We start from the raw sequence: 27,264 nt of genomic DNA on the forward strand, positions 1-27,264 counted from the left end.
AATTACAGTTTGTTGAAATTGACTGAACTTTTGTTTAATGTCTCTTTTTTATGTTGTACTGTAGAGAATATATATACAGTATTTGTAAGTTCTAATGTGTGCTGATAATGGATGGAAAAGTACATTTTCTATTATGCTCTGAAATACTTGGTGAGTTTTATAAAGTACAGTATATTAATTAAGGATATTTACTTCATAATTGCTCCTAATGAGTCAGAAAGATAATGTAATTTTAGTTCAGGGATATTGAAGGCATTTTTCTCTTTTTTGAACAGACTCAGGATGATGGATTGGATAGTTATCAGGTATGTACCGACTTCATTAAAAAAAATTTATAAAATTCCACAGTTAACTGCTAATGTCCCTGCATTACTCAGGATAATTAATAGCAGTTCCAGCAGACCTCAAAGAAGGTCTAAAACAGCCCCACTCCCCCCCCCCCCCCCCCCCCCCCCCCCCCTGGATTTTGCTAACTAAACAAGAATTTTATTTTCCAAAATACAGCAACATCATTCCATTTGCTTCACTCTTGGATAAGGTTGGTCTTCCTTTCTCCAACAAACTCCTCCCACTCCTTTCTCTTATCAGAATATTTTGTTTACTTTCCTTTTGCAAAAAGAGGCCATTTTCTGTAATTACTCAACACACTGAAATTCACATAGGCCTCCTAGAAGCACTTCTTTTTAGTTATTTCTGAAGACAATTTACCATTAGGTCCCAAACAATCAATCTTAAAGAGTCAGTCCTTATTCTGAATTGTCACCTTTTACCCTTAGTAATTATAATAGAACTAAAAACCTTTATCAACCATTAATTTAATTCATTCCCAATAGAAACACTCTTATCACAGATTGATGCCTCTGTGCTTTTTACCACCACCCCTACTCTCCACACCCCAAAAAAGCTATAGTCTGTACAAGTGACAACAATTGTTCTGCAAATCTGTAGGGCAAATTGCATCTTTTGATAGTATGACATCTCATTCTGACTTTGCAAGTTGTACACATGACTTGTAGTCACAATAGTGCCTTTTGACTGTATAACTATTTCATAATTTATCAGTTAGGTTTCTATAAAGTCATTATCTCATATAAAGTACAGTGCCAACTAATTTTTGAACTTCCATCCATCCATCCATCCATCCATCCATCCATTTTCCAACCCGCTGAATCCAAACACAGGGTCACAGGGGTCTGCTGGAGCCAAACCCATCCAACACAGGGCACCAAGGCAGGAACCAATCCCGGGCAGGGTGCCAACCCACCGCAGGTTTTTGAACTTTTTAATATTTTAATAAAACATACCAGATTCAGTGTTTCTTGCAAAGCAACAACAATATGCAAGAGAGTTGTCCATTATTTGCTAATATCCTTGTATTGCTTTTAGAAATGAGTGCAGTGTCTGAGTTTTGAGATATTGAACAATTCTGAGGAAACAAAATTACTTTTAATTATTCATTCAATGTTTAAGGTTATATATGTAATTTGACTTTTTTGTATAAGTTGTATTGCATATTGTTTTTAAGGACAGAGATTTGGAGAGCCTTAGACAGCAGTGGTTAATAGAATGGACCAAAAGGCAAGACTATTTGGATCAACATCTGCAGAAGCTTGTTAACAAATTAGGTAAGAAATGATGTAATATATCTCTGTGAAGTATATTTTATTTAGTCTAATGTCACTGAATCTAAGATTTATATTTTTTCTTCACAAGTGAAGCCATTTTTGGCTAATAGAGCAATATGCCTTTAGTAGTACTATCAGACTAGAACTGTCTAAAAGAGAGATAAGAATGATTGACAGTTTTAAGCCCCATCCCAAATTTTGAATTCTGAAATATGATTTAAGAAATGTAACTGCACCGCTATGAGGTAGACATCTGCCATGACTGATGGACTCTAAGCCCCTCCTTTTTTTGTGTGGAGAATCATCGTAATACAAGCCCCTTAACCTACCCCTTATTGATGCCCAGGAGGTTTGCATTCATCTACTTTAGCAGCCTATAGGTTCAGGGGGCATTCTGGTCCAACCTCCTGTAGCAGGAAGAGAAAGATGGCATGTATAAAAATGTATCCTTTTAGTGAAAATGCAATGACATTTGAAAAACAGAATGCATGGCATTGTGAATGCTCCTATGAAAAAGAAAATGAAAATAAGCATGGTTTTCAGAATGTTTGAGCTACGGAACATCGACACAGTTGAGCTTGGTATGATTCTGATTTTTCTTTGAGACAAGTAGAAGTATAAAAGAAATGCTTTGGGACATCTCACGGTAGTAATTTTCAAAAATGAGCCTTTCCTTCCCAAATATAAAGAGGATAGCCACGGAAATGGGGAAGAGTACCAAGAAAATGAGATAAAGGAACAAGTGACTGGAATTATTTTTTTTTATAAAAGATTGGACTTTTTTGAAGTCTCATATTCTGAATATTGGTAAGGCTATTCATAAAGGAAAACTGCCTGACTAAATGAAAAGAATTAAAAGAAAACTGGAACCTATGTTTTCAGGTAAGGACCAGGAGGAAGAAAACTGGGAAACACCCACCCCTAAGTAAGTGGAAATAAATATAGGAGCCCTTTTTCAGAGATTACATTACCGTAAAGCGATCTCAAGATGTTTTCAACCAACTACACTAACGAAGCTGAGATCCTAGAAAACTTTGATAGCTGAACTGGTCATCTCCCAGTTCTCTTGGGCTCGGAGATGTCAGAAGTCCTCCACACCTTAACACTAGAATTACCAGAGCCTACGAAAAAACACGTAGATCCGGCCCACCTTAAATCGCTTCTTAAATCCGTTCACACCTCTCCGCCAGCAGCCTTTGTCCTCTAAATGTGCTGATAAAAGACAAGCTGCCAGCAGCCGGCTATTCCATCCCCCCACCAACTTAGAACGTGAGCGAACTTTTCCCAGCTCATGCCTTGATTGATTATCTGGGAGTGAAGTGGAGTTTTACAGTGGAAATAATAGATCGTTATTTGGAACACACGCATTTCATGCGTGTTCCGTTTCTAAAGTAATCTGTGTAAACACATTGTTAAAACAGAAACTTTTTCATATTTTAGTAATAAATGTTACAAAATGTAGTAGGCATAAACTATAGAATGTGTAAAGCCCGAGTTCCAAAGATCAAATAAACACTTTCACAAAAGCTTCAAGGATGATACAACAGCTTCCGTGGCATAGCGCGCTAAGATTTGCTTCTTAGAACACAGCAGCTTTTCCTTGCCTCACAGACTTGAGTTCGATTCCCCGCTGGGGATGAAGTGTTGCTTTTTTTTTTTCTTTTTAACTTCAAACGGACATAAAATTTATAAATTGGTATGCACTGTCAGTTACTGAGATCGTTATATTTTCATGTGGGATGCTCCTTTTAAAATATTTTTTTAACAATTGAGACTGCAATTAACAGGAACAACTGTCCTTATAACTTATTTTTAAGATCCATAACACGCAGACAGACAGAGCACTGCGTAATAAAGAGACAGACAGGCAGAGATATATAAATAAACAGGGAAGGCACATGTACTGAAAGAAAAAAAAAGATCAACATGTGCATTGTCCCTGCTGCACTGAATGAGCTCATGTGCTCTAACATCACCCCTCCCCCCGATCTGACTCCCTAAGTAACAGCACAAGTACAGACACAAACCAAGTGCATGTGTGTACTGTATAATATTAACAAAAAGAGCAGCTTACTACTGAAAACGGCAAATATAGGAGTGAGTGGGGATCGAACCGGGACTCTTGATTACACTTGGTTTGTGTGTTATAATATAGCAAATCCTGGTAGCTTTGGGGGAAAAGACTCTTTGAAAAGAGCTCTTAAGGGTTCAGGCCAGAATAGTAACAATCATCCGGTATCAGATTGGTTATCAGGTCAATATTCTTATACAGTTCATAAACCTGCTAGAATACATTTTAAGAGAAATAAGGTTTATGTAGCCAATGCAGACTCACAATGGCAGATGGATTTAGCAGACATGACAAATGTATTTGAGCATAGCCGTGGTTATAAATATTTGTTGACCTGTATAGATGTACTAAGTACATGTGGGAATAGGCCCTGAAGAACAAAATGGTCAAAGAAGTGGCAAGACCATTCCAAGACATTCTGAATGGCAGGAGAACTCCAAAGAAACTCCAGATTGATAAAGGGAAAGAGTTTTTCAACCAACATTTTCAAAAGCAGTTAAAGAAGAACAGAATAAAACATTTCACCACAGGAAGTTAAAGGCTTCCGTGGTGGAGAGATTTAACTGCACACTATAAACTTAAATTTGGAGATATTTCAGCACATGTAATCTCTGAATTGCCTGATCTAGTATATTCTTATGACAAAAGTTATCATTGAAGCATAAAAATGGCTTCTTCTGAAGTAAACACGTTAAATTCCTGGAAAGTTTATATGATGTCACTATACCCCCCCGGGCCCTCCACTGCTTAAGTAAAGTGGGAGATACAGTTGGGATTTCTAAAGCCAGACATTCTTTTGTATAAGGTTATAAACAAACATTTTCAGGTGTAATTTTTACAGTCTCTGAGCTTGTATTTCACCAGCTGTATACAAACTGAAAGATAACGATGGTGAAGAGATCACTGAGATCATCTGCACAATTGCAAAAAATTAAAGCCGATTCCACAGATGTTTACAGGATTCAGAAAATTCTGGCTTGTAAAGTTAAGAATAAAAAAATTATTCATTCTAGTCAAGTGGCTCAGGTGCCCAGAAAAATTTAATAGCTGGATACCAGAGAGCCAAGCCCAAGATGTGAAATAAAATCCATACTGTTCCTAATTTGACCATGATTCTATAACATTATATGATGGAGCTCAGTGACTCTTCCAAGTAACGCTTCCTCAGACATTTTCCTTAATAACACAATTTAAAGTTTCTTGACAAAGCTAGCTCTATGGATTTAGAAAGAAGTTTCTTGGGAAGTTGGCCTAGCTGAAACACAATATCCACATACGTGGAGCACCATAGACAAGCTGGATAATTAATTCTATGCTTCAGCTCCTGGGATAATAAAATATTACTACATTCTTTGTGGATATTATGAAGGTATGCACAACCTATTGTTTTTTTTTAACTCTGATGTAACTGCAGGAACTATCCCTTCTGAAAATACTGTGAAATTCAGTTAAAATGCTGTGGAAAGAACAGCCTATGTAATCCCGGTCAAAAAGAATCAAACTATAACAACAACAACAACAACATTTATTTATATAGCACATTTTCATACAAATGATGTAGCTCAAAGTGCTTTACATAATGAAGAAAGAGAAAAAAGACAACATAAATTAGAAAATAGAATTAGGAAACAGTAATTTACATAGAGTAAAAGTAAGGTCAATGGCCAGGGAGGACAGAAAAAACAAACAAAAAAAAAAACTCCAAATAGCTGGAGAAAAAAATAAAATCTGCAGGGGTTCCTAGGCCACAGGACCGCCCAGCCCCCTCTAGGCATTCTACCTAACATAAATGACCTCACAATCAGTCCTTATTGTATTCAGAGTTCACATGGAAGAACTTGATAATGACAGTCATGTGGACTTCTGGCCTTTAATCCATCAATGTAGGGACATCATGGTGCTTTGATCAGATGGTGATATACTTACAAGGTCAGCTGGGTCGAATATTAGGAGCATATCCTGATCAGACTCAGGGGCTATCTTACAATGCCCCTTACCCCACCGATATCAGGAGTGGTTTTTACATTGTCTATGTGTATAGAGACAGCTACATCGTCCTTCTGAGACGCGTTCATGTAGAGGATCAAGCGAACAAAATTACCACTATCACATACAACAAACCTCATTATGCACCAGTCAGCAAGAATCATTTTGACACAATGACTATTGCAATAAAGACAGACCAGAACAAAATGTACCAATTCCGTTTGGTAAGGATATAGTGAAGTTGCATTTCAGACCCATCAAGCATTGTATGCATGACTGAAACAATAAGGTCTTACCAAGATCCAACATCCTACATCCAATATTACCAAACCCAAGTGGGTAGCGGCTTACTGGGATTCTCTGGTTCCCTGGTAATGTCTGGCAGCAGTATTGTTGGAGTATTTTGGGGGTTGTTTAGAATAACTTTTTCCAACTCCTAAAAAAATGTTTTGACATAGCAAAAACACATATCAAATCTTCTGCTAAAAACATTGTAAAAGATGTGTTCACTGGGGCAATATCAAGCATGGCAGGTGGCAGCCAAGAGAAACATGAGGGTGCAGGATTGATGGTGATGAGAGAGACAAAATGTAAGAAACCACTGAGGTTGCATGAGGGCCTGACATTCAAAAATTCAAGGTGCTCTGTTTTTACAACATTGTAAGAAGCAGAACAAGACCTAAAACAAGCAAAAAGAAGAGAGACATCTTTTAAGACAAAGTGACTTTTATACACAGAATGTCTGAAGAGTGTGTCAGATCTGAACTGGACCTGTTTACCTTGCCTTTCACTCAAATGAGTGTAGATAAAAGAGTATATATGTTGAAGTTCCACCTCTCTCTGCCCTCTCTGAAGTAGTATCACTAGAATTTCTCGGGGAGGATTACCTTGATTTGAATAACACTGTTGTACACATAAAGGTGGAAAATAGTGAAAGCTGATGGGACTAATATTGTGGTGGCTGCAAATGTCGAATTTATTAACTACATGATATCCAGTTTGTATTCAAAAGTCAATGTCAACCTGGGGTACTACCTAATATTGCAGAGTTCAAACTGTTAACCCTGCAGAGTGGTCTTAGAATGCCTGCTAAATTACAGTCAGGAAACTGTTCGTTCTCAATTTGCTACCAGACTTTTTTTTTTCCCTGAAGAATACTCAATAAATTGGAAGATACTGATCCTGATGGAGAAAACATAGGTTTTAATAAAAGAATCACCTATACAGCCGGGAGCTGAACTGTTGAACTTTTGGGGCACATTCATTCCGATCTCTTTTTTCAGGAAAAATTAATACTGAACAGCCTGGATGTGAAGATCAAAATAGTTCGTAACAAAGATAAAGTCTGCTTAATGTCTGGAGATGCCAAATGTTACAAAGTAAGCATAGTGGCTGCCTCCTTGTGTGTGAAAAAAGTAAACGTTTTACCAGCCATGAAATTAAGGCATTCTCATGCCCTTAACATCGGGCAATTCTTAACACTAGAATTACAAAAGCTTATGAAAAAACTCGTAAATCCGGCCCACCTTAAATCTCCTCGCACCTCTCCATACAGCGTCTTTTGTCTTGTAAATGTGTCGATAAGCCCAACAGGAAGGAGCCTGCTATCCCATCCTCCCACCGCCGCAGAAACTGTAAAAACCTCTCCCAGCTCAAGCCTTGCTTATCAGGGAGTCAGATACCTAAAGCTGTATAGTCTAAAAATATATTGTTATTTGGAACACATGCATTTCATGTGTGTTCTGTGTCTGCAAAGATCTATGTAAGTGTAACATGACAGAAATGTTGAACACATACCTAAAAGACAAACTTTTTTCATGTTTTAGTACTAACTACAAAATTTTGACATGAAGTGTATAATGTGTGAAGACTGAAGTCCAAATATCAAATAAGCACTTTCACAAAAGGTACAAGTAGAACAGAACAAGTGCGCTTTTATTCAAGAAAAAGAAATCGGGTTAGTGTGGCTTGCTGTCGTGACTTCTTTGGTAGTACAGCGATAAGAACTGCGGACTCCTTTTCAAAAGGATGTGGGTTAGAGTCTTCACATGTCCCAGAATAAACATTCTAGGTAACATTATTCTTACTATTATACAATAAAAACATACATTTGATTTGAGTCTGTAACAGCTGGTGTAAATGTATGGTACTTGTAAAGGTTAGCATTTTTTATTCCATTTTATTCTCTTAGTCGTAGTCACGCTCACCCCGATCGGACACTGCTATTTTCAAATAAAGACGTGCTATAACAGAGGTGAACTCAGATGAGGACGAGGGGTCTACATTGGAGAAAGAGAACAGAAGCCACCCCCGCAAGAAACGTCCACTCACATATAAGAACAACGCAGCTGCACCAGGCATTAAGATGAAAGATGGCAGCGTTTCGATACAAGTCGAGGTCCGGTGTCATCCTGCCAGTCAGTCTGCCCCACACCTGTCCTTCAACGAAACAGCACAGCTTACAGGGCTCGCCAACATATCGTGCAAACTCCTGTTTGTGATTATGTTTTGTGATGGTCTGTACATAAGAAACATTTTGTATGTTACTTATATAAAATCCAGATCGAATGTTATTTACCTTGATTTAATTACTTATCTTCCTACAGCGTAAAGTCACAAGTAGACTGCAGAGCTTCCTCTGTTTGATCAACAAGGGCATGCTCACAAATTACACATGTAATGCAATGAAAAATGCCTGCTGACACTTCAGTACGCAAGTAATGGTACGAGAATACAGTTAGACTTCTGTTTTGGGCACATACACCATCCAGATCTAAACACTAGCGTGGAGAGTCACTCACGTACTGAAGAGTCTATAGCTGCAGGTGCAACAGAGGATGAATATTCATTTTCTGCAAAACCTGGAGGCAGGACTGGAAAACTGAGACCACGTGACAGATGGACAGTGGCTTTAATTAAGCCAAAATACTGTTTGAGATCCCCAGATTGCTGAAAAATGATGGTGAAATGTCCAATCTGATACATTTTAGTTTTATTAACAAACAGATGCAGACTAGTACAATCTGTTCATCACGCTTGAACTTGTGGTACAAATTTATCACACCACCGAACAAATAGTCCCGTGGGTTTATACGTTGAGGGCAATCACAATGTTTTAAGAAAGCTTGTAGCCTGAGGTCGTGTTTTTTCATTGTCTCCCATTCATGCTTTCAGATCACACACACATTGAGCTTAAGTTTGAAGTATTTTCAATTTATGCATAAACTTTTGATACATAATTGTCAGTTAAAGGAGGCTGTCGGAACATCATTAACTCTTGCAGAGCCATCAAGAAAAAAGGAATCCTCCTTTACCTCCCCATGGTTTAGAGCATACTGAAGGTTCAGCTTTTCTGTTTAACAAAGATACATCAGCCATTAAATAGAGGTGTTTGAATAGTTTTTCTGACAACTGAAATAATGGTCAGAAGGAATTATGCCAATAGATTTTGGAGGCATACAGTGTACATGGCCATACACAAAGAGGCGCTAGGGTCAATATTTCCAATTTTGATGACCTCGTCTCTCTATCCTTCCTTGGGATATTTAATTTTACTCCTTATATCTTTTAAATGATACGTGTATAAACAATGGACTTGTTCAATTTAGATTAGTAAGACCTGGGGGCTTTATTCATAATTTGTTAAGGCTTCCATTAGTAAAAGAAAGTCTTTAAGTGATAAACAAGCACTTACAGCATTTGGATATGTAGTCAAAACAGAATGAATTAATAGTTTTGAATCATATTTTACTTTAAATTAGTACATGCAGCAACAAATCTTGGTCAGAATGCTCTTATGTAGTAAAAACAGAGGAATGCACATATTATTAAAATTTTCTTAAATTATTCCTGTTTTTAATCAAAAAAATCATCTTATGTATTAAAACAGGAGGAATGTATATTAACATGCTCATGAAATTACTACATGAAAAGAGCTGACTTCCTGTGGGTATGTAACTAAAATAGGGTGTAACGAATCGTGGTTTGAACGCTCTTATTGATAAGGCTATTTATTCTAGGTTTGAAAAAAAAAAAAGAGGAATGCATATTTTCTTAAAAGCTGACTAAATTTAATCTTATGTATTAAGACAGGAGGAATGTATATTTAATAGTTTTAAATGTGGGAGATGCTCTTTAATTTAGTAATACATTGTCTTCCTTGGGATATTTGACTAATGGTATCTATCTATCTATCTATCTATCTATCTATCTATCTATCTATCTATCTATCTATCTATCTATCTATCTATCTATCTATCTATCTATCTATCTATCTATCTATCTATCTATCTATCTAACGAATGAATGAAACGAGCACTTGCGGTTTATGTGAAATCTTACAGCTTTAATAGCTGCATGTCCATTAGGAGAATATTTCAATCTAATAATTTGTCTTGCGATTTTAATCATTTACCAAGATATAAAGGCTTGAAATTTATGTAACATTGTGTGACTGTATGGTTTGAAATTCTATGACAATTTGCGACTGTTTTGCTTTTTAACAGCTGCAGGCTTAGCCAAAGATCTGTGTTTTAGTTTAAAATCTTTAATTGAGCTATTGATCTCATTATCAAGATAAAGGAGGTACTGTATGCATATTTATTGAGAATCCTAATATTTTCTTAATATTATTAGTTTTGAATTCTAAAGAGATACACAATTGGGTCTTGTCCGTTATGGTAGATGGACATCTGAAGGGGAACTCCGTTAGCAGCGGTGTTATTTTTTTCTCTTGTTTTTATCATCCCAAGCTATCCTGTATTTACCCAACCCGTGGAGATTCAATTACAGTATTAAACATGACTGGTAGAAAAAGCAGAGAAGACAGAAACAATCTGTCCGGACTGAACTTAATGATCACCGCAATGATCAGTCAAGACATAAAGGAGCTAAAGAATGATTTAAAGAAAGATATAAAGAAAGAAATGATATAAGGAAAGAAATAAAGGCCATACACAAGACACAAATGAGAAGCTGCTTCAGGATATTAAAGATTTCAACTCCCACCTCCGGCAGAACTTCGACCACGTCCCGAGGGAGGTGGGGGACATTGAGTCCGAATGGGCCATGTTCCGTGCCTCTATTGTTGAGGCAGCTGACCAGAGCTGTGGCCGTAAGGTGGTCGGTGCCTGTCATGGCAGCAATCCCCGAACCCGTTGGTGGACACCGGCGGTGAGGGATGCCGTCAAGCTGAAGAAGGAGTCCTACCGGTCCCTTTTGTCCTGTGGTACTCTGGAGGCAGCTAATAGGTACCGGCAGGCCAAGCAGAATGCGGCTTCGGTGGTTGCTGAGGCAAATACTCGGGCATGGGAGGAGTTTGGGGAGGCCATGGAGAACGACTTTCGGATGGCTTCGAGGAGATTCTGGTCCACCTTCTGGTGTCTCAGGAGGGGGAAGCAGTGCAGTGTCAACACTGTATATGGTGGGGATGGTGCGCTGCTGACCTCGACTCGGGACGTTGTGGTTCGGTGGGGGGAGTACTTCGAAGACCTCCTCAATCCCACTAACATGCCTTCCAATGAAGAAGCAGAGCCTGAGTACTCAGAGGCGGTCTCCCCCATCTCTGGAACTGAGGTCACCAAGGTGGTCAAAAAACTCCTTGGTGTCAGGGCCCCAGGGGTAGATGAGATACGCCCGGAGTTCCTCAAGGCTCTGGATGTTGTAGGGCTGTCTTGGTTGACACATCTCTGAAACATCGCATGGACATCAGGGACAGTGCCTCTGGATTGGCAGACCGGGGTGGTGGTCCCCCTCTTTAAGAAGGGGGACCGAAGGGTGTGTTCCAACTGCAGAAGGATCACACTCCTCAGCCACCCTGGAAAAGTCTATTCGTTGTTTCTGGAGAGGAGGGTCCGTTGGATAGTCGAACCTCGGATTCAGTAGGAACAGTGTGGTTTTCGTCCTGGTCGCGGAACATTGGACCAGCTCTACACCCTTAGCAGAGTCCTGGAGGGTGCATGGGAGTTCGCCCAACCAGTCTACATGTGTTTTGTGGACTTGGAAAAGGCGTTTGACCGTGTCCCTCGGGGAATCCTGTGGGGGGTGCTCTGGGAGTATGGGGTACCGGATCCCCTGATAAGGGCTATTTGGTCCCTGTACAACTGGTATCAGAGCTTGGTCTGCATTGCCGGCAGTAAGTCGAACCCATTTCCAGTGAGAGTTGGACTCCGCCAGGGCTGCCCTTTGTCACCGATTCTGTTCATAACTTTTATGGACAGAATTTCTAGGCGCAGCCAGGGTATTGAGGGGGTCCGGTTTGGTGGACTCAGGATTGGGTCACTGCTTTTTGCAGATGATGTTGTCCTGTTTGCTTCATCAGGGCGTGATCTTCAGCTCTCTCTGGATCGGTTCACAGCTGAGTGTGAAGCGGCTGGGATGGGAATCAGCACCTCCAAATCTGAGACCATGGTCCTCAGCCGGAAAAGGGTGGAGTGCCCTCTCAGGGTTGGGAGAGAGATCCTGCCTGAAGTGGAGGAGTTCAGGTATCTCGGGGTCTTGTTCACGAGTGAGGGAAGAATGGAGCGTGAGATCGACAGGCGGATCGGTGCGGCGTCCGCAGTGATGCGGGCTCTGCATCGGTCTGTCGTGGTGAAAAAGGAGTTGAGCCGTAAGGCAAAGCTCTCAATTTACCAGACGATCTATGTTCCTACCCTCACCTATGGTCATGAGCTATGGGTAGTGACCGAAAGAACGAGATCGCGAATACAAGTGGCTGAAATGAGTTTCCTCCACAGGGTGTGTGGGCTCTCCCTTAAAGATAGGGTGAGAAGCTCAGTCATCCGGGAGGGGCACAGAGTAGAGCCGCTGCTCCTCCGCATCGAGAGGAGTCAGATGAGGTGGCTCGGGCATCTGATCAGGATGCCTCCTGGACGCCTCCCTGATGAGGTGTTCCGGGCACATCCAACCGGGAGGAGGCCTCGGGGAAGACCCAGGACACGCTGGAGGGACTATGTCTCCCGGCTGTCCTGGGAACGCCTCGGGATTCTCCCGGAAGAGATAGAAGAAGTGGCCGGGGAGAGGTAAGTCTGGGTATCTCTGCTCAAGCTGCTGCCCCCGTGACCCGACCTCGGATAAGCGGAAGAGGATGGATGGATAATATTGCATTTGTACAGGAAGCATATATTTGAATCCTAAAGGTCTACTCATATTTGTTTGGACTGGTTTGGGCAGATGTTTAATTCCCATTATGGCAAGAAAAGTAGAAGGGTTGAATTTCTGATCCTAAAAGCCTCCCATCTTTGCCCCAGAACATTACTGTATTATGGTGGTGGAAAAACTAATTTTGACTAATTTAATTCACCTAACTAAAATACTCATTTTTTTCTTTAGGGCCCAAAATCTGTAATTAAAAACTTTTATTGATTAAAGATTTTACAATATCTAAATTTTGTTTTAAATTGCCCATTATTAATCACAGACTCATTATCTAAAAGTGTCTTAAGTTTACATTTATTTAAAAAAAAAATCATAAAATGTTGGTTCTATGGAGTCTTCTCCACTTCATTTTAAGGTGAGTTTCTTTTTTGTGTGATTCTTTTTTTGACAAAACTGTTATTGGTTACTGTATACCTTGGGATTATGTTGCCTTATATTTATTTGAGGAGTGAGGCTCAAAACAGGAGAGAATTAAAGAATGTGTGGAAAACAACAGGTGCAAAAAATAATGTAATGAACTAGGTACAATTTTCTCCTTTTATTGTGACTTGTGGGACAGATTAACTGATCTGCACTAGTGTTTAAACTGACAAAGGGATGCCATCATTTTCTGCTTGTCTTGGACCTGAGGACTCTACTTCCTTCTCAGTTTCTCATTCCCTCCGCTTCTGCTCCTGGTAAAACAACCTTATAGCCACAATGCTTGGTATGTCTTTATTGGGCTTTGCCAATCTTTCCTCCTTCCATTTCACAGTTCATTCTTCATACTACACATGAATGATTCAGTGTCTTTTTTTCTATCCTGGAGACCTTCTCTTCTTTACTAATCTTTCCACCCAATTGTTCAGTTCCGCTGTTTGTGTACCCTGCCCATTGTTTCTCCTGGCGACCTTCATTTGCATAAACCAACAAGCCCCAACCAGCCATCTGGCCTTTATCTTAGCACTGCATAGACCATGTTTGTTAGTATGCTTACTCGCTCCATATTTATTAACAAACAATAAAACACTGTTCAGCTCATTTTCTTTTTTTTTTCTTTTTTTTTGTGACATCACAAAATTTCAATCAAATCAGTTAGTAGCAATTTTTTAAATTTTGGGATATTTAGTTTTTCCTGTTGTCTGTAAACTGCCATCTTCAGGACTCTCCGCATATGTTCTCTAGGGATGGGCATTGGCTGTATACTTCAGGCCATTGTTCTGAACAGTGAATCATTGTCCTAGTTTGAGGTTGCGTGCACTCTGGGAGTAGGCTTTCTTGAAATACCTTTCTATATTTGTCTGCATGCATTCATCCCTAATTTCTAGACAGTCTCCCTGTCCCTGCCAATCTGAAGCACCCCTATAGCATTGATGGTGCCACCATCATGCTTCACCATATGGATGGTATTAGGTGGATAATGAGCAGTGCCTTGTCTTCACCTAACATAATGCTTGGAATCTTCCCAGAGAGTTTTATTTTTGTCTCATTAAACTGGAGAATCTTTTCCGTCATGCTGTCAGAGTCCATTAAAGTGTTATATGCCTTTTACTGAAAAGTGGCTTCTGTCAAGCCACTGTACCTTAAATGCCTGATTGATGAAGTGCTGCTGAGATGGTTGTCCTTCTGAAAGGTTCTCCCATCTCAGTAGAGGACTTCTAAAACTCTGTTAGAATGACCATTGGGATATATGATACCTCCCTGACCCAACGCCCTTTACGCTTGATTAATCAGTTTGGCCAAACGGCCTGCTGTTGGAAAGAAGTCCTGATGGTCCTAAATTTCTGCTATTTCAAAATTATTGAGGCCACAGTGTTCCTGGGAACACTCAAAGGTTCAGAAATGGTTTTATCCCACTGCCGATCCATGTCTCACCACAGTTTTATTGCAGTGGTAGTGCTGCTGCTTTGCAGTAAGGAGACTGTGGAAGATTGTGGGTTCGCTTCCCGGTTCCTCCCTGTGTGGATAGCGCTTTGAGTACTGAGAAAAGCGCTATATAAATGTAATTAATTATTATTATTATTAATTAAGTAAAAATCACCTAGAAATTGTGAAATACAATGGCATTGTTTTATTTTGGTTTATTAATGCATTTACCTTTTATTTAATTATTGCAGATTTTATTTCCAAATGTCTGTATTGTTAAAGACTTTTTCTATTTATTTATTGTATTTTTTTGGACAGTACACCACTATTTATTTCAAAAAGCCTTTTTCCATGATGCTTTTGTCGCTTGTCAGTCAAGACCCTCAGACTGAACCTCTTTCTATAGGTTAATCATTTTCTGTCTATCATTTTCTGTGATTGTAGGCATTAGGCTAAAAGTAATGTTTAGTGCTAACCACATTCCAACTGGTAAAGATATGGTGGCAGTTAATAGTTGTGAGTGAATATTTAGTTAACTGCCAGTGACATTATTCTCTCTTTGCTTATTTTTGGTTTTTAACAGACAAATCAGAGAATGACACAGAAAGAGAATGCCAATTATTAGAGCGTAGGCTCACATTAATAGAAGAGAGGAATGCTGTTATGGTGCCATCTGAAGGCAGTGGGATTCCTGGAGCACCTGCTAAGTGGTAAATTTTCATTTTAAACTTAACTTTTATTTATTAGACCCTCTTAGCTGCCAAATAAGTTATACAAATTACAGTATGTTTTTACTTGTGTTTCTGTGATATATTTTCAAAAAACAGATTATACCTCATCCAGATTTGGCAGGGGTGCAGGTGTTCAGATGAAGATTATTCTATACTTGATAATGTTGCTAAATCAAAGTGTTTATAGTAGCTCCCCAGCTACCTGTTTAATTAAAGGGATAATATAATTCCACTTCTTTCACTCAAGGAGTATGCACTGCTTCTCAACAGCTGTGAATGGAGAGTGTTAACCTCTGATCCCGTTTGTGCGCCCCTCCACCTTCAACAGCATTAGGCACCAAAGTTACAGTGAATTAACTAAAGTATTCTGAATATTTCCTTTGATTCTGCTGGATCTTCTAATATGCTAACAGATACACCTACATTTACTTTACCATTGCTCATTTACAAATGGCTAAACAGTAAAAACCAAAAGAGAAAAAGCTATAAGAAGTGTTCTGTGATAACTTTGTGTGAACTAAAAAAACAGTTTCAGTGATTACTACTAGATTATTTAAAAATTCAGAAAGATATCAGCCACAACAAACCAACAGGATTCATAATGACATCAGTGCTCTCTCCACTTTGTGTAGCGAGCCAAAAAAAGATCTGGAAGCATCCAGTAGAATGATGTATTTTTGATTAGCAGGTACATGCTAACATTTAATAGGCTGCTCAGTCTAAATTTTTCACAAACAAAGCAAGAGACTCATAAAAAGTCCTTATTAGGTTTGATTGAGGTAGTTAGTAAATTAAATAAGCATATAATCGAAATATCTCCATAACAATGACAGAAATTAAATAACTTTACAGGCATTTTCTAAAACTAAATGTAACCAATGAATGCATTAGCATTGCATTTCCAAAGTGCCAACTATTGCTATTTTGATATACACTGCCAGTCAAAGGTTTGGACACATCTGCTCGTTTAAGGATTTTTTTTTTATTGTAACTATTTTCTGTATCTTGACATAATAGTGAAGGCATCAAAACTATGAAATAAAACATGCAATTATGGAGGAACCAAAAGTGTTTAAAAATACTTAAACACTATCCAATATTTTTGATTTCTTAAAGTAGCCACCATTTGCATTTTTTATAAGCTTTGTATACTGTACTCTTGGCATTCTTTCAACCGCCTTCATGAGCTAGCTATTCTTGAAGGACTCCCCACATGTTGGTGATCACTTGTTGGCTGCTTTTCCTTCATTCTCCAGTCCATCTGTCCCCCTTTACAAATTTGAGTGGGTAAGACATGTAGATGCAGGGCTCCTAAGATTCATGTTTCAATTTCAGATGTCTTGACCTAACGTGGTTATTGGTTTAGTATTCCTTGCTAGGCTAATTACCCTTGCAGACCATTATTCTCATCTCATAACTTTCAAATAAAGTGCTAGAATTAATAATTAACTTCTTATTTATTTAAGCACTCAGCAAAAAACAATTTAAAGCCATTAAACTTTATAAGTATGAACATAAACAACACAACACTTTAATAAACTTTTTTGGTATCTATCTTTCAATAATTTAAGTCATTTCTAGCTCAGTTAAATGTATACAATAAAAAGAATGAGTGTCATACTTTGTGCAGAAGAGATTTGTTAAATTTTTAACGAAGTTCTTAAATTGACATCGAATGCTGGAAATTTACTCACTTTATCTGTTTTATGATGTGGGCAGTTAATAGACTTTCAACAAATATCCCAATCATGTTCACATCAATAAATAAAACAATATGCAAGGTTTATCCAAAGTGGATATATGCATGTATATATGGTAGTGATGGGACATTTACTGTTTTTTACAATTAACTATGGTGAAACTCCAGACAGTTAATACATTCTTTCATATTTTACTTATAACTATAATGGATCAAGGATTTTCTCTGTAATCACCTGCAGACAGTGAGCTTGAGACCATATATCTCTTTGAGCCTAACTCTCCGCATCGGAGCACCACAATGTTGTATGCTCTGTCCCCTCCACTACTCACTTTATATTTATGACTGCACACCTGTTCACTCCACAAATACGCTTATAAAATTTTCAGATGATACAACGTTGGTGGGACTTATCTCTGACAGTAATGAGACAACCTACAAGGACGAGGTCTACAAGTTGAGGAAATGGTGTGTGGATAATAATTTGTCTTTGAACAATGAAAAGACAAAGAAGCGTATTATAGATTTTAGACATTATCAGACTGACCTGAAAATAAGAGGAGAGGAATTGGAGAGTTTCTTTAGTTTCAAATTCTTGGGCATTCATATCAGTGAAGATTTTAAGTGGGCGCTAAATTCCACAACTTTGGTCATGAAGGCTCACCAGAGAGTTTACTTGCTCAGAACAACATTTTGACAAAGTTACTGGAGTCTTTCTACCACTGCTCAATAAAAAGCATATTGATAAACTGTATAACGGCCTGCTATGGAAACTGTGAAGCAGCAGACAGAGCAGCTTTACAGAGAGTTATTAATGCAGCTCAGAAGATTATTGGACTCCCTCTGCCTACCTTGGATGATATCTATAGGGCTCGCTGCCTGAGCAGAGCCCACAATATTGTTAAGGATAATTTTCATCCTTTCCATTACTTTTTCTTACTACTCCCATTTGGAAGATGCTACAGAGCCCTGGACAATCACATATAAAGATTAATGAACAGTTTTTAAGGCTTTTAGCCATAAAAGAATAAAACCTACACCTGCTATCCTGTATGTTATTACAATTACTCCATGTTACGTGCAATGTTATCCATTTACTATTGTGCAATAACTGCAAAAACACTTTATTACTTTAATTATTTTCTTATGCTTTTATTATTTTTTTTAATGCTATTTATAACTAATGTGTTTGTGTATGTGAGTGGAATTGCAGAATATGATGTACAGTTTTTCTTTTAAGAGAGATTAATTTTATATTTACATGCAATGACAATAAAGGCATTCATTCATTCAACTTTATAATGTATAACGTAATCATGCATGCATAGCATGCAAATTGGGCATCTAATGCTTTAATGTAACTATGGCGGAAGGCAGTGACAGTGGTTTAGAGTTCAAGGCCATTACCCAGTATTCTATAGTAAATTCAGCGTACAGCAGTCTTCAGTTCATTGCAGTTTAACTTTCTAATCGCTTATCAGTATTATGAGTGTTATATGCTGTAGTAAGTATTTACATACATATTGTCCTGGTGTATGTGTTACCCATGTGTCTGTACTGTTTATTGCTCCTGATGATCCATCCAGTATATTTTGTTTGTTCGAATCACTACTAGAAGTCTTAAAACAGACGACATTTACATCCAGCCTTATGAAACAACCAAGAATTTAAATAAAAACATTCACTTAGACACATGCATTGCATCAGGGCCATGGTATTGTGGGTATTCCATATAAATATAATAATTCCTGCAAATTCTGATTTTAAGGAGCTAAATTCATACAGATATTTATTTGGTAAGCAATCACTCTTGTTTGCTGCAAACATATTCAACATCTTTTTTTAAGTCTTTATTTTATAATTGTGCCTTATTTATTACTTAGGATTTAGTTTGTCTTTTACGTTATTTGTTTCATTAAGATTGTATGCATAGGATGTCACTATGTGTTAAAGCCACTCTTAACTGCAGCATGATGGTAAGGAGTTTGTCATTCACCTATGCAATTGACTGCATAAGTGCACAGCAGAAATCACAGATGGTGCCCTTTTTTTAAAATGCACATTAGAAACTCGACTAAACTTTCATTAAGTGTTGGCTAATACAGGCTGAAGTTTATTCTTGTGCAAAAGCAATACAAATATTTAGGACTAGCAAAATACCCACGCTTCGCAGCGGTGAAGTACTGCTTTAAAATTTTTATTAAGAAGAAAAGTAAACCTTTTAAACTGAAGGAAAATATACCAATAATTATTTGTTAAGGATCTCTTTGTATACCACGTTGTCAGTTCGGCCCTCCGGTTGTAATATGACCAAGCTGTGCGCTGAGCTTACTCTTGAGCATGCAACATATAGTTGGCCATGTGAAAAGCAATCTTGCCTCAAATCAATGCCAACCTTTTGTAGGGTCTGTACCTGAGACTTATTAATTGCATTGCGAAGCAGAGCCTTACTGGAAATTGGAGGTGTTTGAATTGAAATGGGTTTCATCGATAACTTCGCATCCAGCTTTTGAGAGTTTAAACATTCATAAACATCAAAGTGTCCACTACTCAAATCGTCACCTGTGAATCTAAGATGTTTAAGAGGCATTGGCAGTTGTCCAAAGGTGTAAAATATTTGGCCATTTTGGTACACTTGAAAGCGACAACTGAACAATTCAGCGGCAGCCATCAACTCACATGCAGAACCATAGATGAAGGGCTTAAGCATTTCACTCTTATAGTGCTCCTGTGTAGTATAATTATCTCCTGTACCGTCATCAGTCCACATCTTGAACCTGTCCCAGTCATTCAATACATAAGACACAATGTTCCTCCGGATATCAAGAGTGAGCCTGATATGGCCGTGCAATATGTAACACAGAGAATGGAAAAGGCAGTCGCCATCTCCGGGCATGAAAACCACTCGGTAAGTGACAGTTCTTTGAACGATGGTGATCACCTCAATAGACATGTTAATGGGTGTTCGGTTGGAACGATAAAGGAAATGGGTATCTGAACAATGTAAACTAAGTCTAAAATACCTACACAATAATTATAATCGTAATAAACGAACAATAAAACAGCGGACAAGCCGTGGATTAAATAAAAAGGCTGCAGTTATCAGCAGGGAGACGTGAATACCGTGGCGAAACAAGGAAGGGAATGAAGAGACCGGAGCGACAGACGGCCTTATATAGGCAGGCAGCCAACTACGTGGGAGGCGTGAGGATGGGTGACCCAACGCCGCCTCACACGGCAACCGATCTGCAGGCTATGGACATATATATGTACGTAAGTAGGATTCAGTTAGCGTTGGGAACCCACGTACCAAATTTCTTGAAGATGGGCCCATAAGTAACAAAGACCGTTGGAAAGTTCAATATGGTGGCTGACAGTGGCGTCATACCACCGAAATAAGTACGTACATCGGTTTCGGTTAGCACAGGGAAGCCGCCTACCAAATTTCGTGAAGATGGGGCCATAAATAAGAAAGTTTAACATGGCGGATATTGTCGACCGTTATGACCGTTACGCGTAGAATTTCGAAATGAAACCTGCTTAACTTTTGTAAGTAAGCTGTAAGGAATGAGCCTGCCAAATTTCAGCCTTCTACATACAAGGGTAGTTGGAGAATTAGTGATGAGTGAGTCAGTGAGGGCTTTGCCTTTTATTAGTATAGAAGATATGGACTTGGATTGTTAAGTGAATTCATACTTAGGAGAGCTCCTTTTTACTTGATGAGCTGACTGCTGCCAATTTGTGGCAGCACTGTGACTAAATTTAAAGGCACACAATATTTTTTTTTTTAACATCTGTGGTGTATTGACTGTCTTTAAAATGACACTGAAAGGTAAAATCAGTGACACACACAAATGTTCTGGGATAGCCTTCATGAAAATCGACGGCAGCATCTGCCGCCACAACTCTAACTCTGAAAAGAAGGATAATCCAGCAGTAAAATGAAGACTTTGTAGATGCCTATTACTGTGATACAACAGTTCACTGTGCTAAATTTAATTATATATATATAATAATATATATATACAGTGATCCCTCGCTATATCGCGCTTCCCCTTTCGCGGCTTCACTCTATCGCGGATTTTATATGTAAGCATATTTAAATATATATCGCGGATTTTTTGCTGGTTCGCGGATTTCTGTGGACAATGGGTCTTTTAATTTCTGGTACATGCTTCCTCAGTTGGTTTGCCTAGTTGATTTCATACAAGGGACGCTATTGGCAAATGGCTGAGAAGCTACGCAACGTACTTTTTTCTCTCTCTCTCTTGCGCTGACTTTTTCTGATCCTGACGTAGGGGGATTGAGCAGGGGGGCTGTTCGCACACCTAGACGATACGGACGCTCGTCTAAAAATGCTGAAAGATTATCTTCACGTTGGCTACCTTCTGTGCAGCTGCTTCGTGAAGCGACATGCTGCACAGTGCTTCGCATACTTAAAAGCACGAAGGGCACGTATTGATTTTTTTATCTGTCTCTCTCTCTCTCTCTCTCTGCTCCTGACGGAGGGGGTGTGAGCTGCCGCCTTCAACAGCTTTGTGCCACGGTGCTTCGCATACTTAAAAGCAAACAGCCCTATTGATTTGTTTGCTCCTTTGAAGAGGAAGATATGTTTGCATTCTTTTAATTGTGAGACTGAACTGTCATCTCTGTCTTGTCATGGAGCACAGTTTAAACTTTTGAAAAAGAGACAAATGTTTGTTTGCAGTGTTTGAATAACGTCCCTGTCTCTCTACAACCTCCTGTGTTTCTGCGCAAATCTGTGACCCAAGCATGACAATATAAAAATAACCATATAAACATATGGTTTCTACTTCGCGGATTTTCTTATTTCGCGGGTGGCTCTGGAACGCAACCCCCGCGATGGAGGAGGGATTACTGTATATATATATATATATATATATATATATATATATATATATATATATATATATGCATAATATATATGCAATAAGTAGCTGCATGGACAGATGTGAATGTAAGTTTTGCTCAGATTAAAAGTCTCATACATTTAAGTTGTCTTTCATTGGTATCCACTCAACCAGAAGAGGATTCACTGATGTGGTGAAAGGGACAAGAATCAGGATTTCCTTACCTAGCTATGGTTTCCAGTAAGCTTTTATGCATTCCAGCAACCAGTGTACCAGCAACCATCAGCGAGACTGTTCGGTGCCAGTAGGCATATTATTTCCCCTCACAGGTTACAGATTAAACCGGACAAAGTAAATATGTTGATATTTTTTATATTTGAATTTACAATAAAGAAAGCTGAATATATATTGAAGATTTGGCTGAAGCATTTTATTTCTTTATGAAGTGATTTAAATCCCTGCTGCTTATTTAATTTCTTTACATTTGTAATATTTTTATTTGGGTGGTTTATGTAGGTTTTTTTATTTTTAGAAATTTACATTTTGTATGTTTACTTGTGATAATGCCAAACTAGACGTACAAGTTTATGTAAATATAAAATATTCTATGTAAATATAAAATGTGGTGAAGTTATATCAATGCAAATTATTGTCTTTTTTTTTTTTTGGTTTGTTTTTTCCTTTCTTCTCTCACCTCACTTTAGCAATATTCTGACAGTACCAAAAACCATGATCGTTTTGGTAATTATAATCGTGTTGTGAGTTTTGATATCATCCTTTCCCTAATATATAGATACATGATGATAACCAGTAAAAGTCTTAGTTGACTTAGTTTCTTCCTGTAATTCAGACATTGGGATTATATTTTCTCCTTTTTAATTCTTATCCAAAGAAGTGTTATTTATTCAGGAATTGGCTTCTGAATGCTTCAGCAAGATTTCTGATTTGTCAACTGGACAAATAGGATAATCTCCGACTGGTTTACTGTGATGATGCGGGTTCAGCTCCATGCTCCCATCTTGCTTCTGGGAGCTCTGAATCCGACACCGGACACCATCAATAACGTCACCGATGAGCTGGACAGTGAGGCACAACAAAAATCAAAGACAAAGTGTCCAAATAAATAGTGCAGTGCCTCTTAAATCTTCAAATAAATAATCCAATAAAAACAGGTGAAAGGTGGAGGTTGAAACACAATAGAAAAAATCCTTTAAAAAACAACAAGGTTAAAACAATGGCTGGAAGCAATCCTTTTAAAAAGAAAAAAGCCCGGTGCCTTCTTTCTACTGGTGACTCCCGTGCTTCTCCCGTCCAGGCTATGCACAAGGGGAGTCACACTACCTGCAGCTGACCTTCTCTCTGCTGCCTCCTTCTGGTCTGTTCACCTCGCCGATCCCTGGCTCCGGTGGGCTTCATCAGACCGTGACATGGGCTCCCCAGTGACCAGGGCGCTCATGCTGGGGGGTTCATTTCCCAAGTCCCAACTCCCGCTGCCTTCTCGGTCTTATGCGGCAAGCCATCCTCCTTCCGGTCACTCCCGCTCCTCATTAATGCTCAGCGGGCACGACCACTACCGACTGCTCCCGAGGTGCCAGCCAAACACCCAGGCTCACTGCTCAGCTGCACCTTCGCTCATTCACGCATCGGCTTTCTCCTCCCTGCCTCCTGCCGCCTTCTCCTTCTGTAACCCCATTCGTCTTTTTCTTTTCTGTTCTCTCCATTTTTCCTAGCTGCCTTGCGCTTCTATTATGTGCGATGTGGATCAGGTGTGGCAATTAGCAGCTCCCGGCATCAATTATGGATGCGGATGACTTCTCACCTGTGCACTTAAGTGAGGACCGCTTGCATCACGAATTCACCCGGGAACCTGCCCTGGCCACAATACCACGCCCCCTCTCTAAGCCGCAAGTGTGGCGACTATTTATTTAAAAAGTGGCCATTTTGACTAGCTGTGGACCCGCTACACCACATTTACAAGTTTATCTATTACTGTGTATTTGTACTAATTTGGTAATCATTTATGTTACTTTTTATGGTTACTATTCTAATTTTTTTTCTTTGATTCAGGATTAAAAGTAAACTGTGTTAAACTGTTTGGAAAGCCTAGACAAAGTGCTTAGCAATCACCATGATTAATGACATTTCTTCCTCTTTTCTTGTCATTTTCCTAATACAGTTATGTATAGAATACTAAAAGGTCACTTTTAAAATTTTTTTTTTGTTTGTTTATTCATAGTAGAATTTAACAAAATGTTTTAAACCTATACTTAACAGTGTTTAGGGTTATTAGTTGTACAAAAAATGTGGTTAAAGATTCTTTACTTGTGCAATGCACACAAAGCAAGTTAGGGAAGCTTTAATTGAGGTCTTTACTCTTTACACACTTTTGTGGTTTCTTGTGACGTTCTTTGTCAAACTTTCCTAATACTGTGCTTCTTCTGAGGCCTTAGTTGTCCCTTTACCCAATATTATCTTTTCTTAATTTGCTAAGCCATTTTTGATATTAGTTTTTTTTTTTTTAAAGTCACTTCAGTACACGAGCAATGGTACTGAGAATGCAGACAGTCTCCTTTTTTGGGCGAGTTGCTTGCATAGTGAAGTGACCTTAGTTGCAGGTGGAAGCTCCTGTTGCACTTTACGTAACTGTTGTTACGGTTCTGCCTTTGTCCATAAGCTTTATGACCTTAGTCTCAGAAAGTCTTTCTTCTGTGGGACGACTGGGATCTTTTCCCGAATAAGGAGCGGCATTGCACATGTACTTTGTCAGCATGCCCATGTCGATCAAACACAGGAAGGTCTGCAGTCTACTTGTGATTTTACGCTGTAGGAAGGTTAGCAAATAAAACAAGGTAAATAACATTCGGTGTGGCTTTTATATAAGTAACATATACAGTAAATGTTTTTCATATAAAGAGGAGAGAAGAAGTTAGGAGCATGATCTGATGCAGCACATTGCCACAACCACCACATGACAAACCAACTCAGGATACCAGATTAGGACCCGAGTTCAGCCATGCAACGGGTGACACCTCAGCACCACACTGGTTCAGATGGAATTGAACCAATGTGAGTTTTTTTATGGTGGCTGGAGTGCAATTCTGCCACCAACCCCCAGGTTTTTCCCTGCAGATTGGAGGACCTGCTTGCAGGGCTTGATGCAGATTAACCTCATACCCAGGATGGAGCAATTGCAGGTTAAGGGGCTTGCTCAAGGGCCCAACGAAGTAGTCACTTTTGGCATTTATGGGATTCGAACTAGCAACCTTCCGATTGCCAGTGCAGATCCCTAGCATTAGAGCCACCACTCCACCCCGGAGTTTCTCTCCACCCGCTCTGTTATAAAAACCATCACAAAACATAATTGCAAACAGGATTGTGCACGATACCTTGGCAAGCGTTGTATTCCCTGCAGTTTTGTTGATGGACATGCGTGTGGCAGATTCACTGTCAGGATGACAGACAAACTCTTGCTGCATCCAAACAATGCTATCTTTCACCTTTACACCTGGTGCAGCTGCATTGTTCTTATGTGTGAGTGGATGTTTCTTGCGGGGAGGGCTTCTGTTCTCATTCTCCGATATAGAACCCTCATCTGAGTTCATCTCTGTTAAAGCACATCTGTATTTGAAAACTAACAGCGTCAGATCAGGAGGAGTGTGAATGTTACTGAGAAAATAAAAGTGAATAATAAAACAAAAAACTAACTTTTATAAGTACCTTAAATTTACACCGGCTTTTACAGACTCAGATTAATTAAATGAATGTTTTTATTCTATAATAGTAATAATAATAGCCACTCACTACTCAAAACATTTAATGCATGAAGGACCTGGGATCGAACCGTAACATCTTGACTTGGAGACAACAGTTCTTACCTCTACAACAGCCAAGCAGACATATACAGTGCATCCGGAAAGTATTCACAGCGCATCATTTTTTCCACATTTTGTTATGTTTCAGCCTTATTCCAAATGGATTAAATTCATTTTTTTCCTCAGAATTCCACACACAACACCCCATAATGACAACGTGAAAAAAGTTTACTTGAGGTTTTTGCAAATTTATTAAAAATAAAAAAAATGAGAAATCACATATACATAAGTGCTCACAGCCTTTGCCATGAAGCTCAAAATTGAACTCAGGTGCATCCTGTTTCCCCTGATCATCCTTGAGATGTTTCTGCAGCTTAACTGGAGTCCACCTCTGGTAAATTCAGTTGATTGGACATGATTTGGAAAGGCACACACCTGTCTATATAAGGTCCCACAGTTGACAGTTCATGTCAGAGCACAAACCAAGCATGAAGTCAAAGGAATTGTCTGTAGACTTCGGAGACAGGATTGTCTCGAGGCACAAATCTGGGGAAGGTTACAGAAAAAAATTCTGCTGCTTTGAAGGTCCCAATGAGCACAGTGGCCTCCATCATCCGTAAGTGGAAGAAGTTCGAAACCTCCAGGACTCTTCCTAGAGCTGGCCGGCCATCTAAACTGAGCGATCGGGGGAGAATGGCCTTAGTCAGGGAGGTAACCAAGAACCCGATGGTCACTCTGTCAGAGCTCCAGAGGTCCTCTGTGGAGAGAGGAGAACCTTCCAGAAGGACAACCATCTCTGCAGCATTCCACCAATCAGGCCTGTATGGTAGAGTGGCCAGACGAAAGCCACTCCTTAGTAAAAGGCACATGGCAGCCCGCCTGGAGTTTGCCAAAAGGCACCTGAAGGACTCTCAGACCATGAGAAAGAAAATTCTCTGGTCTGATGAGACAAAGATTGAACTCTTTGGTGTGAATGCCAGGCGTCACATTTGGAGGAAACAAGGCACCGCTCATCACCAGGCCAATACCATCCCTACAGTGAAGCATGGTGGTGGCAGCATCATGCTGTGGGGATGTTTTTCAGCGGCAGGGACTGGGAGACTAGTCAGGATAAAGGGAAAGATGACTGCAGCAATCTACAGAGACATCCTGGATGAAAACCTGCTCCAGAGTGCTCTTGACCTCAGACTGGGGCAACGGTTCATCTTTCAGCAGGAGAACGACCCTGAGCACACACCCAAGATATCATAGGAGTGGCTTCAGGACAACTCTGTGAATGTCCTTGAGTGGCCCAGACTTGAATCCGATTGAACATCTCTGGAGAGATCTTAAAATGGCTGTGCACCGAATTTTCCCATCCAACCTGATGGAGCTTGAGAGGTGCTGCAAAGAGGAATGGGCGAAACTGGCCAAGGATAGGTGTGCCAAGCTTGTGGCATCATATTCAAAAAGACTTGAGGCTGTAATTG

General features: G+C 39.3%; 1 protein-coding gene across 1 annotated transcript in view; it reads left to right on the forward strand.

Moving 5' to 3' along the window:
- The window catches only part of LOC114649345 (kinesin-like protein KIF13B), a 664,407-nt gene that overhangs the window by 456,736 nt on the left and 180,407 nt on the right, over positions 1-27,264 (forward strand). Inside the window, exons 26-28 of the mRNA XM_051924704.1 lie at positions 276-305; positions 1,526-1,625; positions 15,266-15,392. Of these exons, the coding sequence (XP_051780664.1) occupies positions 276-305; positions 1,526-1,625; positions 15,266-15,392 (257 nt within the window). The remainder of the gene's footprint in view (positions 1-275; positions 306-1,525; positions 1,626-15,265; positions 15,393-27,264) is intronic.

This window comes from Erpetoichthys calabaricus, chromosome 3 (assembly GCF_900747795.2).
Source record: "Erpetoichthys calabaricus chromosome 3, fErpCal1.3, whole genome shotgun sequence".
Lineage (NCBI taxonomy): Eukaryota > Metazoa > Chordata > Cladistia > Polypteriformes > Polypteridae > Erpetoichthys > Erpetoichthys calabaricus.